The 14011-nt window shown below is 36.5% G+C and overlaps 2 protein-coding genes across 2 annotated transcripts; one reads left to right on the top strand and one right to left on the bottom strand.

Annotated features, from left to right (window-relative positions):
• Positions 1 to 704: 704 nt before the first annotated feature.
• LOC130934366 (uncharacterized) lies at positions 705 to 2639 on the top strand. The gene has a single exon (XM_057863943.1). The coding sequence runs from the start codon at positions 705 to 707 to the stop codon at positions 2637 to 2639; it is 1935 nt and encodes a 644-aa protein (XP_057719926.1).
• A 280-nt stretch (positions 2640 to 2919) lies between these two features.
• Positions 2920 to 4959, bottom strand: LOC130934367 (protein MAIN-LIKE 1-like). The gene is made up of 4 exons (XM_057863944.1): positions 4888 to 4959; positions 3578 to 4320; positions 3371 to 3458; positions 2920 to 3276 (listed from the first exon to the last, which is right to left on the bottom strand). Exons 1-4 carry the CDS (start codon positions 4957 to 4959, stop codon positions 2920 to 2922), a joined length of 1260 nt encoding a protein of 419 aa, XP_057719927.1.
• Between the last annotated feature and the right edge of the window lie 9052 nt (positions 4960 to 14011).

Raw genomic sequence — 14011 nt, forward strand, 5'->3', positions numbered from 1 at the left:
ATATATTTATATTTTTCTTTTTTTTATATACTTTTTTTTTTCATTTTTCACGTAATTCACAAAAGTATACTTTTAAAATGGTTCTTATTATGTTCAATCATTTCACGTGTCAATCTTTAATTTATGGATCAATCTTTGGCCATTTTTAAACACTATTATTTTAGTCACCATAAAATTTCCCATATATATATATATATATATATATATATATATATATATATATATATATATATATATATATATATAGGGCAAAAAACTCAAATGAGCCAAGGCCAGCTCAAATTTACCCAAATCCGCCAAATGAAACTTTGATACAACAATCCTTCGAATTGATTGAATTCGAATTAATATTTGTCAATCTTTCAACGTAGTTCGAATTGAATTGGGCCGAATTATGCAAGCATAGTCACACGTAATTCGAATCGATTTGATTCGAATTATGCATGAAAACTAACACTTAATTCGAGTGAATAAGATTCGAACCACCAAAATATAAATCGAACTATATTCATTCGAATTAGTATGAAATGGTGAAGAATTGCATATTTCGAGACATATTGATTCGAATTACTAATACTGGGTAATTCGAATGTAATTGATTCGAATTATATATATATGGTGCGAATGAAGTTGATGCGAATTAGTTTGGAGTGGTTTTCTATATATATGGTGGGAAATCATGTTGCTGTGAACAAAGAGGTGAGATGGCTAGTGAGGATAGTTTTCTAGTGCTAGTACACCACAGAGGATCGATTAAGAGAAAAACTCGGTCTGGGGTGAAGTTCACGGATAAGGATCCTCTATGTATTATCATGAGCCCCGCGACCAGTTACGATGGTCTCGTGAGCTCTGTGCTTGGCAAACTTGGACTGGAAGGAGTGAAGAGAGTTAAGAAGTTTTTCTATCGCATTCCAATCACGGTGCTCCACGATACGGTGAAGTATGATTGTTTCACGATCGGGAGTGATGAGGACTTGCAGGTCATGTTTCTTTCTCGTAGGCAGTTTTCGGAGGTGAGGACACCGGAGCTGTTGGCGAAGTTCGTGGACGTGGTATCTAGCTCTGGTGGGTCGAACCGGAATGCCAACACTATAACCACGGCGGCCGGTTCGAGCTCCAGACCTGCGGTTGCTTCTTCCTCCGTTCCAGTGTATGAGGCAGCGATCCAGCCTGCCGCCTCCCCATCGTTTGCTGTTGATCTCACCGGCAATGTTGGAGACGAGGTTGGATATGATGAACATCATCCGACTCAATTACAGTGTCCTCCACCGGCTGGTGTTGGCGAGGGATTATGTCATGATTCAGATGATGATGATGTCGAGCCGGATATTATCGCTGATGAAAGCGGCGATGATGTTGGAGCGAGTGATCCGATAAGGCCTACTGGTGGTTCTAGTTCTGGCACAAATCAGTACCCACCTCATTTCTCATCTTTGGATCTGGATGCCATGAGGCAAGACGAACATCCTGGGCAGGTAGCTGGATTTGGCGCTAGAGATAAAGACGGGTCTGCCGGTATGACAGAGTTCCAGGTTGGTCAACAATTCCAGGATAAAGATGAGGCGCTGTTGAGTGTCAAGACGTACAGCATCCGCCGAGGGGTACAGTACAAGGTGGTTGAGTCTGACTATCGCCGGTACGTGGGAAAGTGTTCTGAATTTGGGAATGGGTGCACATGGTTGATTAGGCTGAGCCTCCGACAGCGCAAGGGTATCTGGAAAGTCAAGCGGTACAACGGGCCGCATACTTGTCTCGCCACCTCCATCTCCAGCGACCACAGGAGCTTGGACTACCACGTGATAGCGACATTCATCATGCCAATGGTTAGGGCGGACGCATCCGTCAACATCAAGGTGCTTCTAAATGCAACGGCAGCACACTTTGGCTTCAGGCCTACATACCGAAGGGTGTGGATGGCGAAGCAGAAGGCGGTAGCAATCATCTACGGGGACTGGGATGATTCGTACAACGAGCTCCCTCGGTGGGTCTTAAGAGTTAAGTTGACTATGGCTGGCACTGTAGCTGTCCTCAGGACCTGCCCTGTTCGAGTTGGTGGACAGGTGGATGAGTCTCAGGCTTATTTTCATAGGATGTTCTGGACTTTTCCCCCTTGTATGGAAGCATTTCGTCATTGCAAGCCGTTGGTGAGTATTGACGGCACCCATCTATATGGCAAGTATGGGGGAACGCTGCTTGTGGCGATTGCACAGGACGGAAATTCCAACATACTCCCTGTGGCATTCGCACTAGTTGAGGGTGAGAATGCTGAGTCATGGTTCTTCTTTCTCTCCCACCTCCGTCAGCACGTGACACCTCAGCCAGGTCTGTTAGTTATCTCAGATAGGCATAACGGCATCAAGGCAGCACTTGAGGCACCTGATGGGGGATGGCTACCTCCGTCTGCATACCGGGCATTCTGCATTCGACACGTTGCAGCGAATTTTGCCCTGACCTTCAAGGGTAAAGATGCCCGGAGGCTTCTTGTGAACGCCGCATATGCGAAGATCGAGGTGGAGTTTGACTACTGGTTCGACATTCTGCGCTCTGAGAATCCGGCAATGTGTGACTGGGCGAACCAAATTGAGTACTCTTTGTGGACACAGCTGCACCGCCCCCAGCCTGATGGGCACCCTCTCTAGCAGCAGCCACCCTCCTCCTCCCTCCACGACCACGTACTCTCCCTCCACCTCCAACTGCGTGGTCGACGTCATCCATAGCACGATCCACCCAGTTCCACTCACGCTGGCTACGACGTGTGCCGACTCGTGCTCTCCTATCAATACGACGTCTGTCAGGAACATCGTCGACCCTGTCCATATCTGGAAGTCGTCCTGCCCCCCTCTGCGTCGCCTCATCGGGAATAGGAATACCTCTCAGATCCCCCAATAACATCTCTGGCGATAAGAACCTCTTCCCGTGCTAATACCACCATGTCAAGAAATCATGCGACAGACCGGGGTCGGGCACAACATCGAACTGTAGAATGTGCTCCGCACGCTCCTGCCAGTGAAGATGCCACTCAGGTAAATGTGCTGGGAACCAACGGTCACCTCCTCTCCCGTCCTTCGACATCAAGAAGTCGATGTTCAGGGCGGGAGACGGTGTGGGCTGAACCCCCCCAAACTGAGGTAAAACTCTATCAACCTGATGCCACTCGACCACCGCAAAATAAATCAGGGACGTCCTACACCGCCATAACATCGTATGCCGAGGCTCCAAGACCTCCGGATGGACAACCTGGATGACGTCGAGTGCGCTATAGGGCATCCATATGAACTGAAATAAACAACATAAAAACATTTTTACACTTCCTTTAGACAATATAAACTGAAACAACAACTACAGATACACATATGTTCAGCGTACTTACATCCCGAGGCTGTAACAAGTCTATCTTCAGGCGAGCCATCTGTACCCGAGGTCCCTTGTTGCTAATCCCAGGATTGTAACCAGACCATCTGCGTTAGAGAATTACAAAATTCTATTATGTTCATCACTAACTCTACAATGCATTAAACTGCTTGCATAATCGAAAACAAATACAACAAGAATACATAGTACAAAACAATAACGGTACCTCGACGCAAGGGGCCAGCTAATCTCATCATACCCAGATGGTCTAAAAGTAGGAAACCTCCAGAAGATCCAAGACTGCAGTAACTGTAAAGGGCCAGCTAACTTCACCACATGTCTGTTGGCCACTCGGCACATGCACCGGTACAACCATGCTAGTGCCCCCGACCCCCAACTATACTGACCCATCTCCTCAAGCCGAGCAACATACGGTAGCCATCTGATGTGTATACGATTGCCGGACTTGTCGGCAAACAGCTGCGTGCCCAATAACATCATGATATAGGCACGGGCAAAGCGCCTAACTGTCTCCTCATCAGCCCCGTCTGGACACTCTCCAAAGGTCTCCTGAAACCATGTGCAGTTGACTGCGAATTTCTGAATTTGGTTTTCAGGAGATAACACACCGAGCAACTCATGGAACCACGTCCAAGCCGGCCTCCCACCCTCAATGTATAGGTGGAAGTCTGTCAAGCAACCACTAACGTAATGACCGTCCACAGGCAATCCAAGCTGGTATGCGACGTCCTGAAGCGTGATGGTACACTCTCCAAACGGCATGTGGAAGGTGTGCGTCTCAGGCCGCCACCTCTCGATGAATGCACTGACTAGAGGCTCGTCTAGTCGGAACCATCTGTCGTTCAGCCTTGCAAGATGGTACATGCCAGCCATCTGCAAGTACGGAACGTACCGCTCATCAAGACGCATCCCCTGTTGCCGCCTACAGCTAGATATGCAACGCCGTGGCTGCACAGTAGATGAACCGCATAGTTAGAACATTCGCACGAACCACAGCATTATACAATTCATTTAAAATAAAACAAAAAAATTAATCCTTCGATTCGACATATTAAACCAACATATTTCACCGAAAGCAGAAACCATTAACAAAAAACAAGTACGCCAAAAAAACCACCATAAAAAACCATTATCAACTAAAAAAAATGGTCAAACATACCACTATAAAAAACCATTCACGAAAACCACTAACAGAAACAACTAAGAAAAACCGGTGCAAAAAACCAATAGCCTATACCACTATCATAAACCGCTAACACTAACATTACCAACTATCAAAAACCCTTAACATAAACCACCGGCCAACACCACCTTACTAAACCACTACCCTAAACCAATGTCCTAAACCACTAGCAATCACATAAACCACTATCACAAACCGTTAACAAAAACCGCTATCATAAAACCACTTTCATCAAACCACTATCTAAAAACCACAACCATAAAACCACTCTCATAGAAACCACTACCATAACGGAAAACACTAGCTACAGCGCAACATCAGAGACCACTAACCTCGTCGTTGATCACCCCGGCGATATGAGCGACTCCATCCAAACGATAAAGCCTCCCCGGATCGTCCCCCATCGCCTGAATACGGCGCTCCGGTCTTACTCAAACCAAAGGTTGGTCATTTTCTCTGGGATTTTGTGGGGTTTGGGAATGAGAAAGTGATTCGAATGAACTTGGTTCGAACTCTTTAAATAGGCGAGCTCGGTGTAATTCGAGGCAACTCGATTCGAATTACTTTGGATGCCCAAAATCAAGTAATTCGACTCAATAAGACTCGAACTCCTCTCCTCACTCACTCACCTACTAATTCGAGTTAATACATCTCGAACTACCCTATTTTAATTCGATAGTACTAGACTCGAATTACTAACAAAATTTAATCCTAATTCGATGCTTATTGAATCGAATTATGTGTGAAAAACTGAATAAGTAATTCGAGTTTTTTCAATTCGAATTACGTGCTAACCTAATTCGATTCCTATTGTCTCGAATTATATAAATATGGTGTCTGGTGGAATGTTGTAGCAAAATTTCATTTGGCGGATTTGAGTAAAAAAGAGCTCCACTTGGCTCATTTCAGTTTTTTGCCCTACATTATATATAATCAAAGCATAGGTAAGTATGCTTTTACCACATTGAAACACAAGTATGGAGGATCCACTAAAAAATCACGAATATGCACGTCCACAATATAAAATATGCAAATCGGAACTTTGGAAATTTCTGCATGTATAAGAATAAGTATTTGTGAGTTTAACATTTTAAACACGCTACATGTCCAAAAACAATAATGATAAAGAAACTGACAAATTTAACAAGAAAAAAATGCAAACATTTATAAAATACTAAAATCCAAACTCACCATGCAAGTCAGGTTTGTGTCACCGAGCAGGAAACAACGTTAATAGTGCATGAAAAACATAAACTACAAAGTAGTAAAAGATGCAAATATTTTTTGATGAAAAAATGCAATGCAAGGTGAATTGTTAGAGAATATAACGGTTTGCGTGCCTTCTCCTATCAATTTAAGTTTTTGGAGAAGTGGCTTCATGATACCCATACTCACAATATCGGGACTGTAGTCTTTGGTTGTCAGCAACGAATAGAGAATAAGCCAGAACACACAGTTAGTGAGCATTATAGCACCTGCACAAATTTATATATTCAACGGATAATGAAAAATTAAGTTAAAAGCCTTCTAAATTTGATGAAAAATGAAAAATATATTCCAGAATTTTATCAGAGTTACCTGAAAAATTATTTGAAAAATATAACCCCATGGCTATTAGAGTGCAGGGAGAATCACTACGTTATGACGGCTGTGTGGAACAAATTAGACGGTTTGATTGGAGGGAGAGTAATTGAATCCTCCGATTACATAATCAGACAGTCTAATTTGCGTACTGTAAGCCACACCATGCAGCGCTCTCCAACCTTAGATTGTTGGCTCTCTCTGCTTGTATTTTCGTAACACACTCTCCCAACCATCCCTTTCACTCTCACTCTCACTTGTGCCTCACTCTCCATACCACCCCAACCCCACCTTTATCTTTTCTTCTTCCATTTTTGCTGCACAAATTCAGCAGAAAAAGAAAAAATTGCCACAATCAAAATTTTAACCATGCCAAGGAGATGGAAAATAAAAGAAGTTAATCGCTTAAAGTTTTACATTGCTAATTATCTAAATTTTTATTATAAAATATTTTGAATTAATAAAAATAATAATGATAATGTTAGAAATGAGTAGAAATATTGTAGTAATAATTATTAAGATTATATATATAATATTATTATTATTTGTTAGAACTTAGAAATAGTCAGTAAAATAAAATAAATTTAGAAGATATTTGAAAAATGATAGAATTAATTATTATTATTATTATGAGTATATTATTTAGATATTTAATTAAGGATTAACAACTTGTTGTTGTGTATTGTTAATTAAATATTTACTTGATATGTTTGTTTATTGTGTTGTACTGGAAGTGAAAATTTTAAGATTATTTAAATATAATAATTAATCATTCTTAATTGTTAGTTAGTGAATTAATTAAGCTATATTATTATTATTGTTATAGTACCATGAAAAATAAAAAACGAATAAATTTAGTGTAATTTAGGTAATGAATTATGTTAGTAACACTAAATTTTAAATACGAATTTAATAAATTATTTATGATTATTGATAAATTTGGTGATATAAAATATATATATATGTAAAATAATAATATTGAGGTGTTTAATATTTTTTAAAATTATCCTGGTTATATAAATAGAAAATAATGAATAAGAATTATTATTATAAAATAAATAGGTTTTAGACATTAGAAAATATAGTTTTAATGTATTTAATAATAATTAGATTTATATTTTAGATTCATTTAAGGTTTATTAATTATTATTATTAGAAGCTAATAAATATAAATGTGGATTTTTGTAAAATAGATTTAGTATATTTTGCGTAGTTAATAATATAGTTGTTAATATGATTATGTTTTACTGATTATGTGATAATAAAAACGAGATATTGTTAAATTTAATTTGTTAATTAAATATGATTGTCTTTGTTTAATGTGATATATGGCTACAGGTTCATGGATGTTGACATGTAACTACTTAATGTCGCTGGATTCATACAATCAAATTGTTGATGGGCATTTACGGGAGACTGATTTTTATTACGTTTTTCATATTGGAATTATCCAATGCTAGTCGACATTGGTTAATGTTCTGTTCGAGAGATGACGTCTTGAGACTCACACATTCTATTTTCCAGTTGGTGAGTGTGCTATGACATTGGAGGATGTGGCGATAATTCTTGATCTTTCAACAAATGGTCTTCCAATTACAGGACCGATTCTCAGTACGTAGTTATGAGGCTTTAGAGGTCGAATGCTTGCACCAGTTTAGTGTTGCACCTAAGAAAACAGATTGTAGATGAAGCTTCATAAAGTTGACGAGATTTTGAGGACTAAAAGATCGTTTAGTGTTGACTGATGACATTCACATTCAAAGGTACGTCAAGGACCACATAATGTTATTATTTGGGACCATTCTATTTGGAGACAAGTCTGAAGCAGCGGGCGGTGCACTGGAAGTTTTTGCTGTTGTTTCGTAACTTCGCTGGGATCATACAATTTAGTTGGAAATCAGCATGCTTGACACACCTGTATAGAGCATTGTGTAAGGCATCTCGTGTCGACTGCAAGGAGATTGATGGTCCACTAACACTTTTGCTTACATAGGCTTGGATCCGTCTACCATTTATTGCGCCGATTTATGGCAATCCTCGACTCTTTTCGATTGCAAGCAGGTAAAATTAATTACTATCTGCTTTGAAAAAGTGTAGCACGTTGTATTTTAAATTTGATTGATAAAAGTTAATTAACGGATTGTCTGATGTCAGGTGGCGTAACTGGGAGCGTGCTGATCAGCCTTACAGATTTAATTTCATTATCTTGCTCATTTTAGGAGGTCGTTGGATGATCTGCAAAAAAGACAGGTATGTTGTAATAAATAAGTATCTGCTTTTGTTTATCCGTATCATTATTTGGTGTATAATCCTCTTTTACTTTCAATGTGTCCAGTTTGTTTAAGAAGCTTATGCAATTGGTCGCATTAAGCCAGACGTGATTTCTGTTAACGTCCGTCAATATTCGGTTATTTAGAGTGTCACGGTACCACTGATATTTTTCGAATGCGTTGAGTGGCATATATCCGATAAATTGAAGAGACAATTTGGTTTGATTCGGAATATTTTTCATCAAAAGCGAAATTTAGGTGAAGCACACGACAAAATACTGATGATAAGGCCCAAAAATTAAGATTAGTCTAGAACCCACTTTTTTTTACATCTTTTATTAATTTTTTTAAAAGATATTTTTACGTAATAAATAAATAAAAAATATTTTTATATTATTATATTTAAATATAATTAATGAATAAAAAAATTGTATAAAATATTTAAATATAAATTTATTTTTTTATAAGATTTTTAAAAAAAATTAAAAAAATATTTTTTAAAAATTTAACCAAACAAATTCAAAGCCAGTTCATGTCTTTCAACTTTCAGTTCCCACGTCATAGTCAATGTCACGTGTCAAATTCCTGCATTTATGAATAAAATATCTGCTTTGATAAATTTAAGTATTCTGGAAGTAAATAATTTTAATAGAATATGTATTACTTATAAGCTTTTTATGAATAAAAAGTTAGTTTACTAATTTTGATGGCTAATTTTTTATCATATAAAAAAAATTGTGTAATGCAATGAAATAAACATATAAAAAAATGTTTACTGCTATGATGTTAGTATAAAATACAATCTGCGTTTCATCTTTTTTATTTGTTTTTTAATTTTTTTTGTTTAAGAAACTAAACAAACGCAACTTGTGTTTTATTTTTTTGAGGATTTTTAAATTTTTTTTATTTTCTTTTAACCCAAAATGCAGCCTGTGTTTATTGATTTTAAATCAAAAAGAAAAACAAAATTTAGCTTGCGTTTTTTTGTGTCAGAATTTTTTTGAGGGACACAACGCAGGTTGCGTTTTTAAAGTGTCAATAATTTTTTTTTAAAGCATAAAACATAAGTTGCGTTTTGTATAGAAAAAAATATTTTAAGCAAGAGTCTTGTCTATAAATACGAAGCGGATTCATTCGAAGTTCTTCACTCCACTTCTACTCGTCTTAATCCTCTTTTTTGCATATATGTTATAGTTGTGAATTTTTTTGGCAGTTAGTTGTGTCAAATGTGAGGTTGAAGTTATGGAAGATATTACAAATTTGTGAGTGTATTATAACGGTGAAATTATACCAAACACACACAAAGGAATTACTTTTGTTTGTGAATGTCCGTTTTCATTTGTTATTCCATGTACCATGAGTTTTGTAGAGTTGCAAAATGGTCTTTGTTATAACTGATGGTTTCAGTGGCTAAGAGAAGGGGGGGTTGAATCTTAGCCCCCTTTTCGCTTGATTACACTTTCTGGTCTTGGAGGAGACTTTTCTGTTTTTGTCTCGTCCCTAGCCACGAGACTTTTTATTTTTGTCTCGTCACTTGGCACGAGATATTTTTGGTTTTAACTCCTGTGCAGTAGAAACAGAAATGGAGTAGTAGAGAAAGAAGATTACACCCAGATATATCCTGGTTCAGCTGCTAAGTGCAATGCAGCCTATATCCAGTCTCCATCACAACTATGATGGAATTTCACTATAATCAATCTGATTACAAACTGTAAAGTGCTAACCCAACTTACAAGGGGATTCCCACAAAATCATGAAACACAACATAGATGAACAAAAGAACTCTAAGACATCTATGGCTTTTGTCTTTTAATTTTGCACTCTCTACCTTTTTCCGCTCTATGGCTTTTTCATACAAACCTCACTGTTTGCCTTTTTCCATGAGACTCAAGACATGACAAAATTAAACAGAAAAATACTAAACAGAATACATTGAAGGAGAAGAAAATCTGTAAGCTTAGGTAGCTACGAGACTTCTGTGCCTTGCACTCTCAAACTTTCTCCTTGAATCAAACCGTGACTGTTCACCCCTTTTATAAAGAAGAGAAGCCTTCACAGTTGAAACAAAACCAAGCTTAACTTCTTTTCCTTCAAAATAGATCCGGTTCGGCCACAGAGAGAGAAGAGGTAACTCATGCAAAACCCAACATGCAAATACCTCTAGTTCTTCCTTGGTCATCACTCTTCATCAATCCGAGTGCTCCATCCTTGGCTTGCTCTCCAAGATGGATTTCTGGCCCTTGATGCTTCATGATGATGATGGCTTCATCTGCTCCAATCTCTGCCTCTTCCATCACTTCGCCACTCTAGCTACTTCCTGTGGTGGTTGAGTAGAATCAGAGACAAGCCATGCCTCCAAAGATCTCCTACTTGCTGCCCGAATCTCCTTATTTCTTTTTGAGTATGAAGAGCTCGAGATTACCTCACCAAATCTTACCACTTTTGGTGATGATCTCAGTCACAACATACTTTTTATTTTTTATATTTTCTTGTCATCGATGCATGCAGCTTCTTATTTCTTTTGGTAGCTGAACATAGCTTCCATTGTTTCCTGGGTAATAACCGAAGAAGAGAAACAAATATAGAGAGAAGAGAGAAATTTGAAAAGCATTGAATTAGGAAAGAGAATGAGATTAAATGAAATGATTCTTTCCTTGCTGAGTAGCGTGTAGCCATAAGTGCTACAATCAAATCAATTGTCTTGCTTTCTCTTTCATAGTTCCCATGCAATAAATGACAATGTAATGAATTTTGGAATCCATCACATGGTGAAATGCTTGAATCCATTGGAAGCAATTTTGCTTTCCTTCTTCCATTTGCTTCAAATCATGCATGAGGAATTAAAACTGGGCTTAGTTGTTTCAATCATTTAATTCTGGCCCAATAGTAACATTTGCTTTCCTAATGAATTTTTGGATCATGTATAAAGCAAATAGGAAAGCATTTTCAACTTGGACTTGTAACTATAATTGATTAAATTGGCCTAAGTAACATAAAGAATCAATTCAGTTGTATTCATCATATATTATCAAAACCAAAGGCTGAATGTAATTGGGCTTGCACCAGAAATTTGTTTTTCGGCCCAATATTAAAACCTGCAACAAAATTATTAATCAATATATGTTAAGTGAGAATCAAATTAATAATTTTGTATTTAATTATTTTAATAATGTTTAGTCATCACAAATATTAATTTAGAGTTTTCCAAACTCATCAATAACATACAAAGTCATATTTCAAAAAGAGTGAACAACATTTTATACAGACATTTTGTACAAGTATTTGGTGGGTTGATACCATTTTAACTAATGTCCATCAATAACGACGTAAGTATGCAGTAGATGTTCTATATTTATCAACAAACCCAATTTTACGTGCCAATAATAAAACTATACGTTGACTTCGAACAACAATCAGAATTAAACGCGGTTGGCGAGGAGATCAATGTTAATGAGCTCGGAAATAGATTGAACATATTTGTTCAATTGAAAAATTGAATATATTTGTTCCACCAATACTAATGGTTGAGATTAGATACAATGGGATATTATGTAAAGGATATATAAAAATACAATGATATAATAAATGAGTGAATTGGACACATTATTTGAAATAAGAATTAATAAAATTTATATTAAAATACTAATTAAATTAAATAATTATTTAAAATAATTGTCAAAAATTAATTACAAATACCAAAAAGAATAATAATTTGGTTAACAAAAATTTTAGAAGAAATAATAATGATTACGGTTTAAAAGTAATTGTAATTTTTTTTAAATAATAGTTATAATAAACAATATAAAATTTGTGATATACAAAAATATAATTTTTAATTAATATGTTTAATTTGAATACTAATTTAAATTTATCTACTTTAAAATATTAAAAGTATTTCATATTGTATTTTAATTTTTAAATTGATAGGCAAATAATTAATTATTTTTTATTTATTATGTGCAAATTTTTTATTTTAAAATGAACTCAGTCATTTAACATAATAGGTATTTAATTTTGTCAATTAAGACTATCATATATACATATATTAATCTACTTGAATCACTAATAAAGATTACTATATGAACCGAATTTTAACTGTTTCTAATTTTCTATTAGACTGGTCCGACCGACTGCTCCAATCCCATTTTTAGAATTATGAGAATTATTGAGGAGAATAATAAAGACAACAGTAGTATTGGCTCACGTATCTGAAGTGTCAAAGACAAACACCCACTTGGTACAATTCATTAAATATATTTGTTAGGCTGGCCTATATTACTATTACTTCTATCAATAAGCCTAGTTTCATTTACCCTAAAAAAAATCCACCAATAATTTTAAAAAGTCCAAAAGATCTAAGTTTAGTTAACTTTCACCATTATAAATAATACTAATTGGTCGGCGACGGGTAGCGGTATCGGATTTTCCAGAGTGATTCCGGGCAGATTCAGGTCGAGATTAACGACCGCAAACGAACGCCGCAGACTTCAGATCCATGCATCAAGGTCTTCAAGCTGTATTAGAGCTTCCGGCGACAATGATATTCTCAACCAGAGAGCCTTTGAACAGTATGTGATATCCTCCTGCAGTCGGGTCAAATGGTTTCCTTGTTCTGGATGTCTGCCTGGGTTCTTCAATGAATCGGGGCAACGGCGGCAATGGAACATTTCAAAAGGCAAGCTTCCGATTCCGGGCTGACGGTTTCAATGACAATGAACGAAATCGGGTTCAGATCCATGCAAGAAATCCCCAGCCTTTCGATGGAACCTCTATGGACACTGGCAACGTGCTAACAGAGCATTACTGAAGATGGCGTTGAATTTTCATCCTTAGGGTGGCTCCTGAACCGGGTTGGGTCATGGGGGAAGTGTGTGTTTGTTTGTCTCTGCCGGGTCAGTTATCTGACCCAAGGGTTTGTCCAAAAAAAAAAAAATAAAAAATAATACTAATTACAATCACCTATCAAAATTACGCAATCTTTCAGGTGAGAGAATCACCTGTAAAAGCGGCTGAGTTTTTGAACCCAACCAAAAATTATCTCTTGGAGAAACACTTGTCACGTTGTTATTGTGATAACATCACTTCACACATGTATAGAATAAAATCCATCATCTACATCCAAGACTTTGCCCAAATATAAACAATCAAACAAAAAGTATTGAAGATGAATGAGAAATTGTATATTTGCCGCTAACTATTTTTTTTCACATTATAAAGTATTTTCCCCTTTTTCATGTTTATTCCCTCTCTTTTTACATTTCATGCATGATGCACTTATTTTCGCGAGTAAATAACTATTTTCGATCATGGAAAATTTATACGCTAATAAAATTAATCATAAAAAAATAAAATTAACGTTATACTTGTAAGAGAAGAATTACATTTGACAAAAAAATAAAGTTTTAATCTGATCTTTATCCAAAAAAAAAAGAACACTTTAACCCTCAATTTTTTTTTATTTTAGGACAATACGATCTCTTTATTAAAAAATCTGTTAAATAATAATGAAAATTAATTTTGTGAAAGGTTTTATTTATAATTTGTGGAGATTTTAAACACCCACAAACTATTAATAAATTTATTTTTGAAAAATTCTTTCACCGAT

This window comes from Arachis stenosperma, chromosome 6 (assembly GCF_014773155.1).
Source record: "Arachis stenosperma cultivar V10309 chromosome 6, arast.V10309.gnm1.PFL2, whole genome shotgun sequence".
In the NCBI taxonomy this organism is placed as follows: Eukaryota; Viridiplantae; Streptophyta; class Magnoliopsida; order Fabales; family Fabaceae; genus Arachis; species Arachis stenosperma.